Below are 24,372 nucleotides of genomic sequence, written 5' to 3' on the forward strand. Positions count from 1 at the left end.
TACTCGGATACCAATTATGGGCAAGTTTTGATGTGTTTTAAGATAAAATATCTTTTGAAATATGGCTGTACAATAAATTCATAATGGTACAGTCTGTAACTAATTGGAATTGCTTTTTAATTTCTTTTACTGAGAATTTGAATTTTTACATTTCCTTAATGTAATAAAAAAGCACAATCTTATTTTACTCATGTATGAATTGGACTCTTTGGGGGGGAGAAGTAGGCTTCACAAACTATCCATCAGTCTTGTTTCAGTTATCTGGGCCTGTATGTTTTCATCCTCTCTTTTGTCTTTAAAGAGGCTCAAGTGGCTGACATCCAGCCTGGCGCTGGTCTGTGTTAGACCCACACACCTCATGTGTCAGCAAGGTTATTTATGTCTGTTAATCTCCCCCACTTCTGTACGGGCCTTTTTGTGAACACGCTCCAGAAAGGGATGGGAAGGAGTAAAAATAAAAGGTTCTTTTGCCAGGTAGCCACAGTGTGGCAGCAACAAGCTGCAGCCTGTCCCACAGCAGCCAGGCTTCACCCGGGGAGTCGCCTCTGCCTGCGGCCAGAGCAGGCGGGAATGGTGAAGCAATGGTCACGGGGTGGGGCCAGGAGCGGAGGTAAGGAGACGGCAGCTGTCAGGCCACCTAAAGAACAAGGGAACTTACTTGCTCTCCAGGGCCCATCCATCTCTACTTCAAACCTAGTAAACCTTTCAGTGTTCTGGGCAAGAAGAATAAGGAGCATTTGGCAATTCACTTTTTTCCTAGGAAATATGGCTACCGATCTTGCAGTAGATGGCAAGTAACTGCAGGTAGGCTCCTTCCCCTCTGTTGCCACCTTTCTGCCTAAGCCAGAAAGCTTTACTTTGCCAAAACACTTCAGCCATTATTCTCATTTTTAAAGAAGTTTTGGAATGATGGTACCCAGCAAACAAAAACCAGCCCTGCCCACAGAGCTGCTTGCCTTACTTGCCCTGTGCTGCCAGCCAGCGGCCTGGACAGCAGCAGCACCGGCCCTGTTGGAGGCAGATGGGTGAGAGCACCTGGCAGAGGCACGTCCTTGCGTTAGGTGACAAGCAGACGCGGAGGTAGCGCATGCCAAAAGCCCCTGATGCTTCTGCAAGGATTTATTTACATATTTTACAGTGAATCAAAACTCAGTAAAGTGCAGTTAAAAGAAAAGAGCTGGGGGGCCAGAAACCAAGTTTCACTCCCCTTAGCTCCTGGCAGCTCTATTGCCTCTCCCCTTAGGGCAGAGGTTCTCAGGCAGCATCTGCATGTCAAAACCGTAGTGGAGGTAGCGGTAGATCTCCTCGGCCTTCTGCGGGCTGACCTGGGCGCCGGTGGCGATGTCCAACGGGGAGCTGTAAGAGACCACAGCAGAATGGCACCTCACCTGCAGCTCTTTGGAGTCCAATGGGCGATTCACAGACAAAAGGGGAAACTGCCAGTGGGCAAGAAGTGTCCAGTGAGAAGAGAGCGACAGGAACGCCATGAGCTGCTGGCGGTCACCTCTCCCCAGGTTTCTGAAGGCTGGGCGCACACCAGACAAAGCCTAAGAGAGCTGCAGAGAAAACAGAATGCTGGAAAAGGGGAAAGGAAAAGGATGGTGGAAGGAGGGATGGTGGAAGCGGAGCCCATGTCATTGCCCTGGTCTGCTCAGCTTGAGGAGACTGAGAAATGCATAAAGAACAGGACGGATGCGGGGACAGGAAAGCTCCCAGGGAGCTCTGGCAGTAACAGAAAGGCACAGGAAGGATCTTTGAGCAACCACCCCAGCAGATCCCAGATGAGACAGAGGAGCAAAAGGAAAGCCAGGCCTCAAAGCGCTTGCTGTACATCTTTGCTGTTACCTGTTGGCCATCTTCTTCACGGAGTCGAAGTAATGGCACATATTGAGAGCAGCCAGGTAGCTGAGATGAGGAATACTCAAGTAGAAGTTGAGCATTTCCCGTTTGTGACCCTCCACCTCCGTTGGCACGCAAATGGCAGCGTTTTTTCTTTGCTCCACCAAAACCAGGTCTTTCAGCAAACCGGCAGTTTCCTCTTGGCAAGAGCTAAAAAGAATTCGGACCCCAGCTTGGACCAAGGCTGAGAGGACACTGTCGTAGTACTGTGTCCTCTGGAAAAATCGTGACGTTTCTCCTGCAGTTAAAATACAGAAAACTCAGTGAGATTTAAGTGCTAAATTACTGTGAAAAATCTAATATGAATCAGGCAAAGCAAAACAGCTCCAAGATTCCCTGCTTTGAGAACTCACAACCAAAAACAAGGTGAGGGAAAACGTCTCAAGGAGAGGAGGCAGGAGGGGTCATAGAGGCAGGATTTACTTGGTTATTTGAGAGGTAGAGTTTAGGAATTAACACTGAAATTGCAAATTAAATGTCGTTAGGAGAGAGGATTGAGAGGAACACATGATAAGTGATGAACAACAGGACAGACCAAATCAGAAGAGGTTTGGTAAAGCTACAAAAGTAAGAGCACTTGAACACTGTCAAACAAGAAACCAGCAGCACTCTGGAAACAGCGTAATGAGAAAAACTGGACAAAAAGGATGAAAATGAATGACACCTTCAGCAACGGTGTAAAAAGGCAGCTCAAACGCAACCCACTTATCTACAGCCCCCACTGAAAAGCTACATCTTCAGTGACCAATTCTATCATTGTTTCCATATCTGAACCATCTCACAATTTGATTTCAATAGTGGAATTTTATATCCCAGAATATCTGTAATTTAATTGGAGCTGTGAGTTCTAGTTCCATATCTTCTGTGAAGCAGGTGCAAGCAAGACCTCTCAATTATTTTCTAGATGGCACTGAGAATTTCGTCTGATTGCATAATTTGGATCTTAGGATTAAAACAAATGGCTTGTCCAAACTGTATAAATAGAAGAAATAGTCTTGAATTTTCCACAAATGTTTATTCAAGTCAGGAGGCATCTTTGAGACTCCTCTATTCTGTGCTTTGTGACAGGAGCCAATAGCTCAAACACAGCCTTCCCAAAGTAACTCTTTGTAGGAGTGCCCTTTTTGTCTTTTTCTAAAAACTGATTTCATTCAGCTGATTATCTTCTGCTTGTTCAAGTAGCAGCCATTATGTGGTTTGGTCTCTATATTTTGGAGGTAGACAATATGTGGGATGGTGTGCTCAGGCTGGCTACCAACCTTCCTGGTTCTAAACCGTGAGAATTTTCTTATACAGTTTGACAGATACCACTCGTTAGGTTACTGCTAGAAAAACTATTTTTCTTGAGTCCACTATGATTTTAGTGCCGAGCATAGATAAGATTGTGCCTGTTCAATAAAGGAACTATTCCTACCTTCTTGGTTGAAATCTGTCTTGAAGTTGGGGTTTTTTTGCACATATTAATATGGTCAATTAATAATGTTTGCTTTTCCCTGCCTCAGTAATGAGTAAGCAATGTATCCCTCTAGATCCAGTTGTGGATCTCTGCCAATATTAAATGGCCCTCAAAAGCAAAACAAATTTTAATGTTCAGCTGGTGATCTTATTAATGTAATACTCCTACAGAGACTAAAATACAGGTTTTCTATCTACTTTCCATCCCATATTATACACAAAGCTTGTGTGGCCAGTGCAAGCCTTGAGCAGAGACCAGTGTGTCCCCATGGTGCCCCCGCCTGTTTTAACACCTACCTGTTTTAATCCTGTCCTTTTCCACAATCACACATATTCTCTCAAACATGTTCTGCAGGCGCTGGATCCGCTGGGTGACTTTATTCCTGTTCACAGAGTTCAGTAATTCTGACAGAAATTTCCTTTCCACTGCCATGCGGTTGCTCACGATGTAATCGCTGCTGCTTAGCGAGCAAACCTGCACCTTTACTCCATGAACGGCCTTCAAGGAAGAAATCACCTCTGCTCCAGAGGAGATCTCACGACTGTCTGCCAGTATACAGAGTGAAGGTTTTTCCTCCAGAGGGTCACGTGAAAACAGAAATGTAGCTGAAGAGGGGTTTGTGGAAGCAGAACAAGGCGGAACTGAAGTGCTCCTACAGGTATTCTTCAAAGAACTTTCCACCTGTAAATGTTGAAAATCACACGGTATTTCTAAGAGATCACAGAAGAATAAGGCCAAAGAACAACACGCCAATAAAAAAAAAAAAAGTTTTCAAATACTGATCCTTAACAGATACACTTTGTTCAATGTTTTTTTTTTTTTTAAATCCAAGTAATCTTAGGAAAAAAGGTATTTTTGATATTGCAAAACATTAACATGTTCAGATTAACACTTTAAACCCCTATAAACTAACAATCTCCCAAATTAGTTGATCTAATTATTTAGCAGTTTGAATGACAAAAGCATGCAGCCTTCACTAACGAGTTCAACAAAAACTGAATACTGTAAATGATAAAAGTCAGGCAGAAAAGTGTAAGAGATCAGGAATCCAACTATGAAGGGTCTTAATTTAGGACAGTGAACAAGTATTTTATAACTACAAAACCCAAAGAATTAGTGGACACTCTACTATTTGAAATAGATCCATATTCCTCCATGATTGTCAGATGCAAGACAATATCTAATCCACAATTTTTATTTATTGACTGCTAAGATACTCTCCAAGTTATCCTGTGAGTACAAAAGCTTCCTATACCAAAGAAAAGGGAGATGATGTAAAGCAGTGCAAGCAGAATGGACCTGCTCCTTTATCACCAGAAGCACGCTCACTCTTGCTGCTGTATTGCTAACAGCCCTCAAAACAACAGTGCAATGGGGCAGATTCCCACCACGTGGGATTCTCCCACACGTGAGGTGCGAGGAAGGTCCTTGTTTTGAATTAACACTGACCTCAGTGGGAGCCTGGAGATCCTCCTTCCCTGAATCAGAACTAGTGAGCGCTGGTGGAAAGTGTGTGCTCCTGACTTGATGGTCTGGGCGAAAATCCAGCATTTCAGATACTGAAGCTTTCAAGCTGAGAAGCATCTCACTCTTACTCTCCACAGACTGATGAACACCAATTTCCCCAGCAATTTTTTTGTGCTGCGCAGAAGAGACTGAAGGCAATGACTTGGGTAACTTAGCATTTTCCTGTTCTGCCCAGAAACAGTCTGTTTTCATGGGCTTCTCATTGCTGACACTTGTTTCTTCCCCACTGGAATCACTGAGAACAATAATTCGGGATGGTTTCTTCTTTTGCATTGGGACAGGGTAGTTCTCTTCCATCCTGGCCTGGTTTAATTTTTTTCTGCGGCGAGTGAGGTATTGTTTTCTTCCACTAGTAAAACTCTCATTATTTAGGAGATCAAAATTAATGCACACTTCCTCCTCACTAGATTCACTTTTTTTGCAAGTTTCCTCTTCCTCCTCTCCAACACAGAAGCTGTCTTCTGCATAAGTCTGGTCTTGCTCAGGAATCTGGGGGAGGGGGGGGAAACCAAACCCAGTAAGTTTTGAAACACTGCAATGATTTTGCTCCTCTCCATAAACGCACTGCATATCCAATCCATCCTATGCACAAGTACCACAGGGCCTAGGGGCTTCTCACACCTCTCAAAACCTCCCCTGCAGAATATGCTCTGCAGTTCCTGAGCTACTTCCCTGAGGGCCCAACACTGGGGCCCTACACATTCGTAGCTGTGTCTGGAACGAGCGTACACTCAGATTTCGGTCAGGCCCATGATTCGTCACCAGAAAGCTTTTAATGGGAATATTAATTGTAGTATGACAATAGAAGCAAGACTCGCTCACTAATACTACTATCAAACAGGTTGGAATGCAGACAGGAGTATCTCCTTTGCGTGTCTCTGCACAGGGGGAAGGACTCCGAACCGCCATGCTTGCACACTCGGGACAAGTTGCGGTTTTGCATGAGGAAAGGCAGATTCCACACCTTGTACCACGCGCATAACGAACTCCACAGCACACGCACAAGGCTTGCTGGCAGAAGCACTTTATGATGCCTTTGCAATATGTAAAATGAAATGGAAGTTCAAGCTTTGCATTTTCAGCAACACTGCCTCAGCTGAAACAACAACAAAACTGACATAATAAGCCGAGGCTGCTTGGAAATTGAGTCCCATGCACGCTTCTTATCTGCTTGCAAATAATCAATGAGCACAACCTGAATTTTTGTGTGTTAACGAAAAAAGTGATTTATCCTTTTCATCAAATATAGATCTCCATTTTCTTGTGCTGAAGGTGATATAAAAACCAGGAATACAGGATACAGAAAAAAAAAAAAATGGGGGGGGAGATAAGGAACCATCCTGAGCATCCATTTTTCCAGTTCTGTTTAACTACTTAATTTCCCAAGGGAAAATTAAGTAGCTAAAAAATACTGTATAAGTGATTTATGTCATGTGATGTACAAAGAGTCCAGAGTAAAACAAAACCCAGAAGACAGATCACGGAGGAAACGTTTCTGCTGAGCACCGTGTAGTGTTCACATGGAGGGGGAACACAGCCAGGTGTGACAGAAAAACAGAACTAAGCCAGGAGCGGGCAGGATAAGAAGTTAACATTTTGAAAGAAGCTCCGTTACAATAATCCAGAAATGTTTCACTGGCACTTTTATGAGTACACAGAATTAGTGCATAACAATGCTGTATGCAATACGGCAAGAGCTTGGCTAAGGATCTGCTCTGGAGAGTCATTCGTGCTCAGTAGTTACGCCACACGGCAGGGGCACAACTGGCATCTGGGGACCATGTAAAGGGTCAGGCTCCAGTAACACGGGGGACACTGGACAGCAAGAGACACGCTGCCAGAGAGTGCTGAGGAGCAACAAGCACTGTTAAATATGTTACTTTATTTTCTTGTAAATGTTTCCAAACTTACATTTCAGGAGCTAACCTTGTAATTGCTAGAGAAAATTTGATCTCGGCACTGCTGCTTGTCTGGCAACAAGAGCGCAGGGCAATCTGACATACAACTGGGTAACAGGAATATGCCCAAACTGTTACACCTCTATTTGGGGGTTGCTTGTTTCACCAAACTCAGGGAAGTCGGTTAAGAGCCTGGAAACCTCACATGCTGGGTGAGAGGACTTTTCCTCAGCCAGTATCCTCTATGACAGTGGAAGACAGCAGTGAGGAGGAGATAAGCTTCCGACCCTGGAAGCACCATGCAGTCCTACATCGATCAACAATGATCGCCACTCTTCAGTGAAAAGACTAGGGACTGGGATGCTTTCGCTTCAGACTGGTTGACAGCCTCTCTCCAGAAGAACACCTGAAGAACAGGGTGTGTACACTTCCATCAAAGCATACGTGTCTGCACGCTTTAACTTAAAAATCAAAATGAAGTCAAAAGTCTTTGTTAGAACTTATTATTCATCAACAATAGGCTGCAAAACTACACTTCAAAATAGGATTAGAACCTAAATACGGTCACATGCAATTGGAATTTCACAAGGACAGTAGTCATTTCGTTTCATACCTGTGAGAAAATTGCCATGTTGTTGAATTCACGATGAACCATTTTGTATCTATTGCCAAGAGCTGGACTACGCACAGATTTCAGGTAAACTCCTTTCATCTCACAGTCTGAATTAGAACAAGAAGATAAAAGAGAATACAGTATTATTAGGGATATAATTTTTAATTCATTATTGTTACATCGTGTTTTCCATATTAAGTAATTCCTTTATAGTCTTCCAAAAACCTGTATTTCACAAAACAAAAATCTGAAATTCTCCAAACACCTCTGAAAATCCCAAAGCCAAGGACTAAAGCCAAGGACTAGGTCTACCCAGCTTGGCATCACAAAAGCTGCCGTGTAGAAGGTTTTCTCAGCAGGCAGAGCTCTGGATGCTCGCAGCAGGGAGAAGGGCAATTTAACCACAGCAAAGCCAAATCACTCAGTTTTCCATGTTGCAAGTCTCTCCCAAAATAGACACAACAATTGATTTCAGAGACTGTATGAGAAAGGGATTGGTTTACTGAAGCCCACACAGGATCTTACAGGGAACAACTCACAATTTCAGTGGAGAAGGAAAATCCTCAGCAACATCTGGGAATCTTAAATGGTAGTAAGATGATTCCATCATGCAAATATCCCAGGGAAAGACAAGGTTCGTAAGCACAGGGGTAAGTAAATCATCTTGGCCAAAAAACAGCATTACCTTGTCAGCTCTGTCAGTGTCAACACTGTAATTTTATCTTTAACATTCATATCGTTATTTCATATCATATTTTAGGTCTCTCTGTAACAGAAGACCTGAAAAATTCAGAAATTTCTAAGTGAAATGGAAAATTGTTTTTCTCTTCAGTCATAATGGTGTATGAGGGGGTGGTTGACTCTTAGCGAGAGGCTATCTCCTGCCCCCGCAATCCTCAAAAAACAGATACCAGCCTGCTCAAAACTATTGTACCATAGAGACTCCAGTGAGGAACTTACTACATAAGCAACCCATGCCAATACAAACAGAAAAGGTACAAACAGATAATGGAAAGCACCTGATTCACCACAGCTGAGGAGGTTACGGCTTATTAGCTGACACATGCTGACGTATTAGCTGACTGAATGCCCATGCCATTTGCTAAGCAACACCCCTTATCTTAAAATCATAAACAACTCTCCTCATTCACCATTTAGCACTTGTGTGACCTCTACATCATCATTCAGGAATTGAGCAAGTGAAGAGTTCAGCTCGTTCTCTGCATCATCACTCTCATCAGATGAAACACTATCTGCGTCTTGCTGGGACAGCTCTGCTTCTTCATCTAAAAACTGTCTCGCTGCGTTCTAAAAATGAAAAAAATCCAAACAAAATTTTAGTTAGAAGGTGGCTCCCAATTAACTAATGTTACATATGAGATCTCTGATTAAACCAGTTCGTGACTTCAGAACATCAACTGCTTAGATGATCACAGATATTAGGCTTCTAGCTTTGAAAAGAGTATCCATCACAGGGAACAGTGACATAAAGAACACAAAGTTCAGTGAAATACATGACAGCGCTGAAATGTCTGTCCCACCAGCACAGAAGGGTGAAGCTGGAGTCCATTTCAAAGCACTGGCCAAAGGTAACCACAGTGTGTAGCACTGTTTGCACCTAGACTAGTTAATAGTACAGGCAGAGCTTACTAACCCATGGTAGCTAAGTGACCCAAAAGTATTAGGTTATTTTGTAAGTTATAAAACTAGTTTTACTCATTTTATTTGCTTTCAAAAATCTGGTTTGATTGTGAAGTGCTGGATTACTCTGAAACTTAACTTCAGATACAGACTTCACACTGGTTTGCCCTTTCCTGTTTAGAACTTAGGATTAATTGTTTCATGAATTCATCACACAATGCAACTCATTATTGAGAAAATGCTCGTCTTTCAGGGAAGATGAGGCACTTCACATGTGAACTGCAGTCCAGAAGACATGATACAAAACTTGGTACTAAGTTCCATCAAAAACAAACAATGAAACATTCACAAGAACGTACATGGAAACAAAACAAATGAATTCAGAAAGATGTTTTGTCAGAGATACATTATATTAAGCTAACTTTTTCTCTATAATTTCAGCTATAAAGTACCAAAGTAAAATGTGAAAAAACCTCAAAAAACATTACATGTCCCAATTACTCCAAAAGAATGATTTGCTTGCCTTCAAAATACTTTGAATAAAAAGCACAAAGCTGTGAATTTTAGTTTAGTACATGGAAGACTAAGGTATCTGGTGCTACAATAAGTGACATCTCTGATTTTCAAATTTTCCCAAGTCTTTTAATTATTTGCTTACATCAATTAGTAAGCTTGAATGACAGGCATTATTAATGGTTCCTTTTCTAGAACAATTTTGATTATTCTGAAACACACTGGAGGTCACCTGTTTACAGGAAAGAACTCTCAATGCTATTGCCAATTAGTCTTAATCCTTCTTACTTGTGAAGGACTACGGAGAGGACAAACCCTGCAGTGTGAAAGCACTGTGACACCAGAAACTAACAGTCAAGAGTCCGGTTACACGTGGGAAACAATAAGTTACCAGGTTCTTAAATTATTTACTGAATCTTTGAATTCAGTGCCAGTGGCTATTTTGGTCACCTCGGACTTCTCACAATCTCTGTTAATCTAATTGCAGATCTCTGCTGCACTTACAACTCCATTACCTGTACTTCTGACAGAACACCATAACTGATGGTGGACTGATTAGAATGATTTTGATGTCTTGGATCTTCTGTGGATCTGGAATTCTGACATGTTCATCACTATGAATGTTTAGGTAAGAATATATGTGAAGGTAGAGTAGAATTTCCTAAGTATACAGGTAACACAATTTTGGTCTCACATTAAAAAAACAAAGTTTAAATAAAATTGAAAAACAGATTTTTCGTCTACCTAATTCTTTGTATTCCAGAACATAAAGTACTTGATACTATAGGGAAGTCTCCATAATGAAGATTATCTTTAAAACATTAAACATTTCCAACATAATGTGCCCCAGAGTCCTGATTACAGTAATTTCTGCTTACTGGAACCACTCCCATGCGTATTTAAGAGCTTTTCAACTTACTATGAATATATGATTCTGGCCCTGCAACCTCTCCTGCATCCATTCCTGATGCAGTGACAGATTAAAGTGTAAAATACTAAGTTCAAATTTAAGCTTTGGGGTCGAGGGACCATTGCTGTCTTAAGATGTTCAAAGTTGAAACCATTAGAGTAGGTGGTAAATTCATATGATCAAGTATCGTAATAGCGTAAGTTCTGGAGAAGTACCCGAGCTTCCTGAGTCTGACTAATTTTTGAGTATCTTCTACTTGTAATGTAAATCGTTGTTTTGCTTCAGAACATTATTACGCAGGGCCCTGCAGATTCCTCTGGAAGTCAGGCAACGGACGTGAGGGTTCAGATCATTATCCAGTGTTTCAAATTGTCACGTCAAATGTTTGCAACAAACTTTTGTGAAATAGCTATGAGCCTTAACCCTCCTAAACAATGTCTTAAAAACAAAGAGCTGCCCAACTGCATGCCTACTGTAAGACAGTTGTATCATGAGATCCTACAAAGGCCATAAAATAGACAGAAACTCAATTTTTTAGGCCATAAAATACACAAAAGCTCCAGAATGAGTGACTCAATGACATCGTAAATTTTCGTCTTAAGTATGTGAAACCAGTGCTCAACATTTCTGGCATTTTCATGGGTTTTTTAAATTTAAATACAGACAAATCAGAAAATATTTTCAGTTCATTCTTGCAGTTTGAACAGAAAGGAGAATCTCACTAAGTCTCTTTCTTCTGAACTAGGTTTCACAATGTTGCAAACGTGCACTTACATACATGCACACACATATGACAATGCGCAGCCGTTATCTACGTTGCAACTTCAATGCAAACTGCTCCAAATATGACCTTCAACGTATTAAGAGACATGTAACGTCACATACCTTGTATATAAAATTGCTCTTGACCTTTTGCCGTTTCCTACTTCTCAGCTGTTTTTTGTTACAGGCTGCTGAGCTGCTATTTGTGATCCTACTTGAGTTCTTGTGAAAATCCATGCTGTCATCAGTGGACGTGTCTGACTAGAGGAACATTTCACAAACACTTCAATAAATAATACTAAAGCAAGCAATACTTTAATTACACAGTCATCCTTCAACACCTGTTTTTTTTAAGCAACACCTGATTTTTTGTGATTGATTTGCTATGGCAAAATAATGCAATAACGCTAATCATCTTACTAAATATAAAAGGAACAGAAAAACATGTTATTTGGAAGAAAAATCAGGTCAACTGTGACATAAGGGGTTTTTTTTTGTTTTGTTTTTTTTTTTTTTTGGTTCAAACCTTTGTGGAAGAAAGATTATTTTACTGCCTTTCACAACGGGAGAGGCTCAGCTCTCCTGCCTATAACAATAATTCACTGCCAAACAACAACTACAAAGTCATCTTTGGAGACCTCGGGAAAAAATTGAAGGAAGGAAAGCAATTACATTCTAATATGCCTTAGGTCAGATGGCATAAAATATTGTTAATAAGAACACTTGCCTACTGACTGGAGAAAGAGTAAGTGTTTAAATATATACTCCATAAATGAGTTTGTATTATTTTTCTTCTGTCTCACCAAAGCACTTACTAACCATGTTAAGTGTGTGTCGACGTTTTCTGATGGCATGAATCGGCGATTCAAAATCACTATCATTCATAACCTATGTAAACAGAAATAAGTATAATTGCAAAGAGGATTTTTGTTTTGGCGTTTGACTTCCTTGTCATTTTGCTTCTCTTGTCTTTTTTTTTTTTTTTTTTTCCCCTTTTTCTAAGACTCACATCAGGAGACTTCAAAACATTCTTTTTTGTTCTTCTTTTTCTCTGGAAAACGATCTCCTCTTCACTCTCACTGCTGGTTCCTACAGAAAAAATAGTAAACAACATTCACAAGAAAATGCATTGTTCACAATACAATATTGCTATAACTGAGCAATCAAAATCTGACTCTCTCATAAAAGTACCTACAAAGGAGATTACTTATTGATCTATGTGGCAAATACTGTTCTCTTTAGCCTTGTTAATCAAAATAAATAATCTCCAGCTGAGATGTACAATAAATCCTAGTTCCCTGGAGAGTCTCTGTGTGGAAGTGATTACCCCAGGCAGTACAGATACAGAAAAAGGGAGGTGAAAAATGAAACCAAGAGAAGCAGCCCTTAAAAGTTGAGTAAGAGTTACACTTCTGGAAGCGTTTTGTAACACATACCCCTTTGGGTGCACTGAAACAAAACCAGAACTCACTAAAAACTCCTCTTTCCAACTCCTTTTCAAACAACTGCAGCCTTTTTTGTTTTTACAAAGGACTGCCTTTATGAAATACAAGATATTCCTTCCTGCATGACAAAGCTCCAATTCTGACAGAGAGACCCTGGACTCGGTGCAATAGGTATGCTGTCTATTGTAAATCCTTCCTACCCCAAAGCAGGCTCGACATTAACTGCAGCCTCCGCATAAATTATTAACTCTGTTTCTTTGGGAGTATGGCAGGATAGGGTGGGATGGAGAGTTGGTTCTGACTAAATCACTCAAAAGTTTGAATTTATTTAAGGAAAAGCACAAAATTCCCAAACATTCCACTCATAAAATAACATATTTAAATACCAATAACTATCATTTCAACAACACACACTGTCCAGGGAGGTTTTCAAGACCCGACCGGACAAAGCCCTTAATCTGATCCAGGTTCAGTATTAACCCTGCAATTCTAAAACAATTAGAAGCAATTTGTTTCCTTCTGTGGTTTTGTTTTTGGGGTGGTTGGGGTTTTTGGTTTGTGGGGTGGTTTTTTTTTTTTTCGGTTTTGGTTTTTTTTTTTTTTAATGGATTACAATTTTTGAATTCAGCAAACTAACATATCAGTTTGAAGGTGTGATTCAGGAAGAAAGGTGGCATTCAACAACCAATCACCTTCAGAAAATACGATGACTATCAGACAAATTCAAAGAGAAGGAAAAAAAGATGCTTTAACCACCAAAGGGACTGTTTATGCTTTGTTTCAATGCTTAAGGATACTAACAAAACCATTCAGAAAAACTCAATGTGCCCTATGAATCAGACCGAGTACTATTAAGCCTGAATTATTTTGAAAGTAATTCAAGGTTATTAGAGATAAACACGACAAAGTTGTGAATATGACCTGTAAGTGACCTACGAGTGAAGAATGATGGTCATTTATATATTGGCAATAGTTGAATATGAAATATTTTTTTATGGTCCTAAAACACAAAAAGACAAAAGGGGAGAGAGAAGGGAGGAAATAAAAAATAGAATAGACCCTACAAACAGTCGATATTTTTAAGACAATCCAGGTTTCTGCTGAAGTTATAATCAGAAAATTTTAAATACAAGTCAGTTCTCATGCAACTAAACTGAAGAAATCCATCAGGAGAGTTTCTATTCCTCGGGAACAATGATAGGAAAATATGAAGGCATGGATTCAGGGATTGAAGTGTAACAGATGCAGATGATTATGAATCAGATACTGAGAGGATTAAGGAAGAGCTTTAAAGGCAGCTATAGCTCACACAATTATGTCTCACATGGTTGCACCGTTAGCACTTGTGAAGAGGTACGAGAGGTTTAATTGCAAGTACTTCCTCCAATATGCATGCATGCATTTCCGCCTCAAATGGCTGAGCTCGTATGCAGGCTGAAGGTTCTGGAAAGTCTCCTCACTGAGCCAACTTCTAGTATTATAACCATTATTCCCTTTTCCTTTCATCCTTCCCACCTAAGTCATAAAACCAAACTGAGGATCCAAAAGATAGTGGATTCTACATTATTTATTTAAACATGAAGGTATTAACTAACTGTACCACTGAAATCCCTACCTTCGAGCTCGTATGCAGGCTGAAGGTTCTGGAAAGTCTCCTCACTGAGCCAACTTCTAGTATTATAACCATTATTCCCTTTTCCTTTCATCCTTCCCACCTAAGTCATAAAACCAAACTGAGGATCCAAAAGATAGTGGATTCTACATTATTTATTTAAACATGAAGGTATTAACTAACTGTACCACTGAAATCCCTACCTTCAGCAGGCGGCTGAACTCCCAAAGTTCTGCCTACGTGGGCTTGTATTTACTTTATCTGTAAGAGGCACCTCTGGAATTTCCTCCCTGGCACTAGAGAAGACATTCATAGGAATTCTTCTAATAGCTTCAATATTCATAATCTTTCTACTTGTTGGGGTAGAAAGTGCAGAAGCCAAAGCTTCAGGTGATCCACTTCCCGTTCTTCTGTCTCCTGACTTCAAGAAAGGCACTGCAGTGGTAGCATCCTCAGTCCCTTCTCTGTCATTCGTGCTCCTACTCTGGAATGGGAATGGTGTGGAAATGCCTCTTCTCTCAAGACTTTTGCAATCCCGTTTTGGAGATGTTTCAAGTCTGGAGCTATTCAGTAATTTTTTTTTATCTTCAGTGGATTTAACATCTGCATGACTCCCTGAAGCACCATTTAATTTTCTGATATTATTAGTATTTATAGCTTCTTCAGAGATTTCATTCTCACATTCTTCAATGGAAAATCCCAGATCAAAGTTAACAGAAAACAGTTCTTGAGAACAGTCATAAAGATCATCGTTATGCAGAAACTGCTCAGTCACACTAATATCACCTGACATTTCCATGGTTGTGGTTTTACTGCTTATTGCCTGCTCCTTGCAGGTTTTGTCGGCGTTCACGCAGCACACCTCTGATGGAAACCACTCGGATCTTCGCTCTCCAACTGGCCTAGCAACATTCGCACCTGAATCTGACTTGACTAAACACTTATTGTTCATAGAAAAGCTTCCATTATTTGAAAAGCTTCCATTATTTGTGTCACAAATGTGTTCATCTTCAAATAAATGGATACTCTTCTCTTCATCAATAATCACATTTTTCTTGTTAATTTCAAGATCTTCTTTATCTTTTTGAACAAAATACTTATTTGAAGGATTATTTATCACAGTGTGATTTATTGTTGGAGTTTTCTTTTGAATTTCAGTGAATTCTTCATTATCAAACAGACTATCAAAGCTGTCATTCCAGTGAAGTTCCTCTTTGGCTTTAACAACAGCAGTCACAGAAGATGATACAGTTTTTGAAAAACAGGTACTTACAGAAGCACACAATTCACTCGTGACTTTCAGTTCAGGATATTCAAAGAACAGCAGTGAATGATCAGCTTCTGAGGACGCAGGAAAGACTTTGTCCCGCGGTCTCTCTGGATAACTATCAGAAATAACTTTTTGAAAAGGACGTATTGTTTCTTCATTTCTCATCATGTTGTCAAAATCATAAAGTTTATTCAAAGAGGGAGGAGATTGTGATAAAAGCCTTTTCACATGGGAAAATATTTGTTTTAACCAAGAAGGCTCCTCAGATGGTCTCACAAGTGCAAATGAATCCACATATGATTCAGGAAGATAAAATAAGTCAGAGGACACAGGTGATTTCTCAACTGTGAAGCTACTATAACCCGAATCTGTGTAGTTCGTCCCCAGTGACGCACAAGCTTTATCTATAGTTTTGTATTCCTTTATTGCAGCACTTTCATAAATTGCAGTACTTTCACTGTTGTCACATAGGTCAATAAATTCATTTAAGTCAAATGTCACCTCTAGTTCCTTATCCTTTTGACTGCCCTGGTCAGTATTTTCAACCAGAGCAAGCTTTCTTGCTGAGTAAGAAGCTGAAGTATTAATATCTGTAGGTAACACAGGCACTTCCCAATTTAATCCAGTTCTTTTGGGAGTCTTTGTTTTTGCCATTTTAAACGTGGAAAAGAATTCACTCCCATTATCATTTGTATCAGGTAAAAATGTTTTTACTTTTGATCTGTGTACCATGTCTTTTCTAGATGAGCGTGCTTTCTGATCAAAGATGGAGTTGGTCATGGAAAAATGACTTTTATTCCTTTGAACATTAACATCTTCAATACATAAGTGAGGCTGAAGCTCCAGACCATAGCTGCAATCTCCCTGGTGACAAAGACAGTGTAATATTTACTATACATACAGGCTTACAAGGACTTGTCATAAGGATATTTAAAACAAGTGACAAAGGTTTTCATACTCCTAAAGGTTATTAGAAAGGGAAAAAAAAACCAAAAGGAAACTGCTTTGCATTTAAGGTCAGAACTTTCAAACAAAAAGTTTGCTGGCAGCTTAACTGCAAATCCATGCTTGGGTAGTCAAACCTGAATGTTTAAGAAAGACCAAAAGATACCATGCATAAATAAAGATAGCATTTAACAGGGCACCAATGCACAGTATTCCACACTGAGTGTCTGTGTCGTGCAGTTAAGATGCAAATCTCAGAACATTAACAGCAAGCAACTTCACTTCGCTAATAAAATGTGCAAGGTATTATGTCCTCAGACAGGCTAATGCTTACAGGCTGTAGTTCTGGGAGGACTAGCAAATTGAGAAAGGTGCTGTGAGCAGAAAAAACCCTTTTTCAAGCACAAGTAAACCTGGAGTTCTCTGTTCTCTTTGTACTATCATTTGTAATTTGGCTATTGCCATTGATGACACATTAAGAACTTCTCACTTAGATACTCTGACATTATTTTTTTTTCACGGATGCTTATTAATCTTCTGTTCAAAAAGGCACTGACCTAGACAACTAACTCTCTTAAAAATACACTTGAAAAAAGCAGAATAGACTTTGACATCACTCCCAGTTAGGTATCCATATAAGGACTGCCTGGATTGAAAAGCTATTTATTTATTGTCCCTTTCACTCTCTTTTAAATTAAGATTTCAAAATTGAGGCATGCAGTCTCCAAAAGGAACAGTAAGGGCCAAATGAGGCTCTGAAAGCCAATAGTTTGAAACACTCCTTCAAAATTCAAACTTGTTTCACTAATAAAAAATAAAAATGAGGATGTAAGATCTAAACAGAAGGTACAATTATTTTTTGGCAGTTCAGTCAGATGAATCTCTAGACTGATTAATCCCTGAAATGAAACAAAGTACCTTTATAGAATAGTGGGTGATAAAACTGACTTTTACAATAAGAGGTTACCTGCTTCCTATACAAGTAACATTCTCCAAAAGTCTTACCATATATAAGTAGGAAAAAAATAAGGTCCTCATAATCATAACCTCCTGAGCCCTCCTCATTGTCCAACAAGAATATTATTAGAGCAGTTCTACTTCAGCTTGTGCTAGCCATGCTGATATTCACTATTCAAACTCCAACATCTGTATCTTCCAGTAGCATCCCATCCTTCTCCAGCTCTTCACAAGCTAGACCCTTCACTCCCTATCTTATGTACCCAAGCAATGCGCAGACTCTTCTGCCATGGGCATAACCCCTAGTCTTTATTCACAGAGAACATGACTTCTCATTTTTCAACACCTGGCGTAATTGAGTTGCTAAGAAAGTTTCCAGAGCTGTTCTAACCAATGGCACTGTGACACCAACATCTTGATAAAACCGGGAGCCCTGGTACCACCGAGGCATCTCTTCCAAAAGAGATGTGAAGAAATTAGAGTCAAGAGTTTCCACTGATGGTACACCTGGAGCTGCTACTAAACAACCTTTTACTGCTAGACTCCTTACAGGAGCCAGAGGAGTCAATCATGGAAAACAAAGTTTGAAAAATACTCTGGAAAGTCATTCTACCCCATTACACAAGGCAGAAATAACCATACCTAAAATTACTGCTGCCTGGCTTGTCTAAATGTATTTCCGAAAACAGGATTCGAAGCCATCTTCCATGCATTTGAAGACTGATCACATCCTAACACAGTTTTGGATCCTCTCTGGTTGCAGTAGGTAAAGCATACTATGCAGTATTAATGGCACTCTTTGACTCTCAGTAATAATAATAATAAAAATAATTTAAAAAAAAATCAATATTTAGATTTTTATCACTAACTTCATACACATGCCACAGAAAGAATCATATGCAGAATAAATAAGGAAGAATCTGTGTACAGGCTGTTTTGGGGTCAGGGGCACAGCTGGTTACAAATCCTGTTTACAGCAATGACACGTGTGTCTCAGCAACAACGTATACAATTTCTATATGGTCAGCACAGTAGAGTGGTAGAATAGGGGGAGGAAGTTCAATTGCTAGAGATTCATCTCTAAAGGACTGTGAAACACCTACTCCATTTGTCACTACAGAAGACATTACTCAGCTGCTTACACAGCCCAGGCTTAGGCCATCCATTTATAAACATATCCAAAGCGACTAAAAGTTAGGATTTTTTAAAAAGAGATCTCCTGGGGCATCCCCAGACTATACAGGCTGACTTATAAGAAGTCTTAATACAAAAATAGTGAAGAAAACAATGACTATGAAAGGGTTAAAGGATGATTTTGATATGTGTAGGTTCTAAATAATTAGTTTCCCTCAAGCTGAGTCAAAACACAGAACCAAGATATGGAAGTCTTTGTATGAAATCAAAGAGCAGTAACAAATAACAACCAACACTATCTAGTCCAATTAACCTCACAAACATCATCTGAGGAGATTACACATTTGGTTGACAAGGTAATGGTGTTGATAACGATATGTTTAGATTTATGTAAGTAACGACTGAATGTTGCATAATATTTCAATTAAAGTATCCAAGCATTATAAGAACACAATGTATATTAAATGGATTCAAGATTTACTAGCTGCCAAACCACTAAACCTTACTGAAACAGAAGTAGGTGATGCTCTTGCCCACCTAATGCACTTCTAAGAGGCACATCACAGATCATTCTTGGCCCTATATTGTTCTGCATTTTTTAAGTAACCCAAAGCAAAGCAACCCAAAACTAATCACACCTGCAGGAAAAGATGAGGGTTGTGAGTAGGTAAAAGGATAATTCAAATCACAACTGGGCCAGAGGGGTAGAGCAGATGAGAGCAAATAATTTATGTTTTCATGTGGCCAAACACGAAGTTGTATGTTTAGGACGGTAAGAGGTAACAGAACCATATCATGTCATCCAAAGGACCTAAAGAAACTCAAGAATTAAGTTCCTGAATTGGTAAAGGTGGTACGTAATCTCTTGCTTACATACCTCAGGAACTAGGAGGTGGCAAATGTGATGCCATTTTTTAATGGTCAGGGAGGAAGTTAATAGGTTGCTAACCTTATATCCATACTGAATAAATTAGTAGAAGCTATAACAGATAATATAATTACCAGATGAGTCTTCTTCAGAAGTGTCAATATTTCTTTTGAAAACAAAAAATACAAACCCATTAGATTTCTTTGAAGAAACCAACAAGCAAAAACATTGAGATGCTCTCATGTATACCATCTTCCCAGCTTTCTGAAAGGTTTTAAATCTTTAGAGAAACTTAAACAGAGAGAACAAAATGGGGAAATTTCTTGCATGGATAAGTAATTGGGTACAACACAGAAAGCAGGAGGAGTGAGGAGCTGTTACACTGAAGAACTTCGTTAAGCCACTGCATATACCCATGATTATGTTCTAACTTGAAAAAAAAAAAAAGAAAGAAAAATTCTAGCAGAACTGCTGTGTGCCAGGACAACAGTCCAGAAGACAAATTTAGCATCTAGGACAAACTTCAGTAACCTAATTTCAGGCTTACATGGAGTTATATAACTGTTCTAGTTCATAGAATGATAGAATCACAGAATGGTTTGGGTTGGAAGAAACCTTAAATATCATCTAGTTCCAACTCCCCATGCCATGGGCACGGAAACCCTCCACTAGACCAGTTTGCTCAAAGCCTCATCCAACCAGGCCTTGAACTTCTCTGGGCAACCTGTTCCAGTGCCTCACCACCCTCATAATGAAGAATTTCTTCCTTGTATCTAATCTAAATCTACCCTCTTTCAGTTTAAGGCCATTATCCCTTGTCCTATCACTACATGCCCTTGTAAAAAGTCCCTCTCCAGCTTTCTTGTAGGCCCCCTTCAGGTACTGGAAGGCTGCTATAAGGTCTCCCTGGAGCCTTCTCTTCTCCAGGCTGAACAACCCCAACTCTCTCAGCCTGTCTTCAAAGGGGAGGTGTTCCAGCCCTCTGATCATCTTTGTGGCCTCCTCTGGACTCGCTCCAACAGGTCCATGTCCTTGTTATGCTGGGGGCCCCAGAGCTGAACACAGTACTTCAGGTGAGATCTCACGAGAGCATGAATATTAACAAAAATTAAACAGTAAGGCTGGTGGTTTTCACACAGTATTTTGCATGACTAGGTAGAGCAGATATCAAAGCAGCATACTCCAATCTATTTGCATGACAAGTGGTTACAATTTTTTCCTTGTAGGTGATCACTTGATCCCTTAATACACAACGGAAAACCCTTGTGTTTGCCCTCACACATGATCCTCAACACGCGGAAGACACCCTTTCATGTATTCTGGACAACAAAATGCTATGCCTCAAATGCTCTCAGCCATGACCATTCTCCCCCACTCCCCACAAACACTTTTTTAAGGTTTACAAATATCTCCTGGGCTATAATTATTGCTTGTAATATATCGGCTATGTTAACACGCACTCGCTGAGGAAGCTAAAGTGGGCTTCGATTGCAATGGAAGACTTCTGGAGGATAGAGAAATCAAAGCATGCAGTCCTCCTCCAGCTCCTTTCATTCCTACAAAGAGAGCTGCTGCCTTTCAGGAATCCTGCTCACTTGCTTGACAAACTGGGCCGTAGGCAGTAAAATACTACGTTGCTCTCTGAAATGGTTTAACATAAAAGTATGTACTATACAGTATTTATTAGTGCCCAGTAACGAGATTGACGCACAAGAACGCAAGAGGACAAATACCCACAGTTATCAGACAAAGGCTGCTTTAACCCAGTGTGTTTTATCTGACTAAGAATTGAGAAAAGTATAGAAATAAAGAAATTATAGAATGCTCCTTCCCCAAAATATGTCCATCTGCCTACCTAGGCTACTTAATGTGAGCTTACACTGGCTAAAAATTACGTTTACACCAATTACCTTAATGGCAGGGGATGAACTTTCGCTATATACAAGATATGGGCATATGACATATTTTCACCATCACATAATTTTGTCTGCTTTATTTTACACTCCTTTCCTACTGATTTCTGAAATTCTAATCCCTTTTTTTAGTAACAGTGATCATTGAACTAATGTTTACGCAAAACAACTCTTTCCTGGCTACGGCAGCTTTCTCCTTCATTCAACTTTGAACTTACCGGTACGGAATTTAATTCACCAACTTTTTAGATCTTGCTTGCAGGTTAATTCTTTATGACCATCTTTTACTTTTATCACCAAAAATAATTTTTTACTGCTGTAAAAATTATAGCTTTTCCAAACCATTTACAAATAGGTTAAACAATTTTGATGCTTACATAATTTCACTGCTAACCTCCCTACCATCTGAGTACAGGCCAGGAACTGGTTGATGAACAGAATAATCAATCCCTCCTATTCCATGATTGCTTAGTTTCCAGAAGATACTCTAGGGGAAGGAACACCGTCAAAAACTTTTTTTGGAAGTTCAAGTATATTGTATCAGATGACCCTTAAAAATACATCTAGTTGATTCATGAAAGAAGCCTAAGGGACATAGAAACTACAGTTTCCCTCTACAAAAGCTGCAATATTTCTCTTCCTAATGATATCACATTATTGATGTATCTACTAATTCTATTGCTTTCTTGCTTTCAGGCAACTTGCCTCTAATGAATCATAAGCTATCTCTCATGCAGCCACCCAAGTGGAAACCCAAGTTTCTTCAAAACCCAAGTCAGTGTCTGACACATCCTACTGCTGCGACATCCAGGCTGATCTAAGCGGCTGGGAGTTCTTGAAGAGTTACCATCTGCTCCTGCTTAGTAGCAATTGGCTACTATTCATTTATCTGCTTGTACTTATTTTGCTGATACCCTAATTTGAGAGAGTATCTGGCTATACAGCAAACACAGCTACACAATAAAAACACTCAAAAGATCCCTAAAAAGGAAGATTTATTAGCAAAATACGACGTATGTACCCTAGCAATTATGGGAACAGGTATTATTAAAGAGGCTACAGAGGCAAGAGAGTTCAAGAACATCTGAAGTGTCAGAAAATAAGTTAATCTGTGGTTTAGTAACTGCTTACTTTATAAAACTTTCTGGACAGAAGTGATAGCTAGTTAGTATTAGAGGTGTCTGACCTGTTAACTGCAGATTGTTCTGTTATCTGACATCATAGGTAGGTTAAAGCTGACATTTACTATTTGACTTCCTTAGCCTGGGATGTCCCCATGCTAAGTATTGTAGAAATATACAGGGAGAGGGGGGAAACCCACCACACTACAGGGAGATAGACAGCAAGGGCCTGGATACCAATACGTAATTTCCATGAAAATATGGATAGCAAAACATTCCTGAATCCCAGTGGTCATAATAATTTCCTAAGCTTACTGCATTTCCATGCCAATATTAAAAATACAAGCAGCAACAGGTATATCCAAGCAGATAGCAGGACTGTTGCATCTAAAAGCAGTTTTTCAACTACAGTAGCGGTGTTCTAAAAAATTGTGATTATATTGCACTAAACTGTGTCATCAGTGCATTATTAGAATACCAAAAACAATGTTAAAATATTATCCCCTCTCAAAAACATAAATAGTATCTTCAAACACATTTGGTATATAGTAGCTCCTGCAAGCGTTCCAAGACCATACGAATGGATTGCCAGTTTACCCTTGGCACGCTTACTGTAAAAGTTTTGCCAAATCAGTCTTCTGTATCAGCTTAAGGAACAACCAACCAATTATTCACATACATAAATATTTTGACAATTTATGAAAAACAGCATATAACTATTTTAAATCCAGAAACCTAAATGCAAAATTACTGCACACATGCACACACCCCTAAACAAATAAAGTAACAGCGGAACAAAGCCAACAAAAGTAATCAGTAGCCAGAATTGGTATGTGCTCTACTACTCTACCAACAGCAGGGAGGGACATCAGGAGTGCATACATTAGTAATAAAAACCCACAAAAGGCAGGCAGCTGTATACAATGGTGTTATATATACCATACCACAGAACACACATGAAGTTTCTCTTGTCTGTAGATTTAAGTTGGCAACCCTGTATCACATACTTGATATTTTATTTGGTTTCCATAAGATGTAGTATTATGGCATGTTTTCCAGAAAACTGAGATCATTTAACTTCGGAGGAAAGAACATTTTTGGCTGGTATGCCTGAACCTGTGGCACGAGGGCTATGGGAGGCTTTCACGCAGCGTTGTACTGGAACACTGAGTCACCCCTAAACACAGCAGACAGGCTATCTCAAATATGAACACAGCTAAGCCCTTCCAGGTGCCACACAATCTGCTCAATCCCCTTGTCCCTTTCACATGGCTGACACCCCAAAATCCTTTGCCTAATCACTCTTAATTCTCCGTTCTCACTGTGAGCACAAAACCACACAGGATCATTAAAAACAGAAAGCACCTGCAATTAAAGGTCTGAACAATCTAAACCAGGTCTCAATTAGCATTTAGACTCAAAATATTTGGCAACAAGATCAGAAGAATCAATATGGCACAAGAAACTATTTTAATTGGAGAGCTGAGGTTTTTGGTCTTTCAGGTTCTCCCTGGCAGCCTTACCATCTCAGAACAAAACAAACATCCTTCCACCTTCATGCTAGGAAGTGTGTTCCCAATGCGTTTTTCTGGAATAAAGAACAAGCTGGGTCACCTCTGCACAGCTTTCTTTTGAGAATCCCAAGACAGAGTATTTGCTTTGACTATCTATTCTCTGCTGTTTAAGCCAGATTCAGTGCCCAAACAATAGTGTCCCACAGTTCAAACCAACAGTTCCACAGATACATTAGTCCGCCTGTCATAAACAGTCTAACTAAATGTCATTTGCTGTCTTAATTTTTTTGTTGCTGGCTGGGGAAGAAGTCTTGCCACATCTCAGATCAGGATTTTAACCTGAGACATACTATTGGCCATGAGGGTCTTAAAAG

General features: G+C 39.7%; 1 protein-coding gene across 1 annotated transcript in view; it reads right to left on the reverse strand.

The window, feature by feature from the left end:
- Window positions 1-1,208: 1,208 nt before the first annotated feature.
- FANCM (Fanconi anemia, complementation group M) overlaps window positions 1,209-24,372 on the reverse strand; it is a gene marked incomplete at its 5' end in the record, with an annotated part of 50,823 nt that continues 27,659 nt past the window's right edge. The window contains 10 exons of the mRNA XM_009579170.1: window positions 1,209-1,356; window positions 1,846-2,137; window positions 3,652-4,036; window positions 4,805-5,371; window positions 7,394-7,500; window positions 8,545-8,701; window positions 12,039-12,107; window positions 12,229-12,307; window positions 12,907-12,965; window positions 14,533-16,410. Of these exons, the coding sequence (XP_009577465.1) occupies window positions 1,209-1,356; window positions 1,846-2,137; window positions 3,652-4,036; window positions 4,805-5,371; window positions 7,394-7,500; window positions 8,545-8,701; window positions 12,039-12,107; window positions 12,229-12,307; window positions 12,907-12,965; window positions 14,533-16,410 (3,741 nt within the window). The remainder of the gene's footprint in view (window positions 1,357-1,845; window positions 2,138-3,651; window positions 4,037-4,804; window positions 5,372-7,393; window positions 7,501-8,544; window positions 8,702-12,038; window positions 12,108-12,228; window positions 12,308-12,906; window positions 12,966-14,532; window positions 16,411-24,372) is intronic.

Source organism: Fulmarus glacialis, unplaced genomic scaffold (genome assembly GCF_000690835.1).
Source record: "Fulmarus glacialis isolate BGI_N327 unplaced genomic scaffold, ASM69083v1 scaffold5016, whole genome shotgun sequence".
Taxonomy (NCBI): Eukaryota; Metazoa; Chordata; class Aves; order Procellariiformes; family Procellariidae; genus Fulmarus; species Fulmarus glacialis.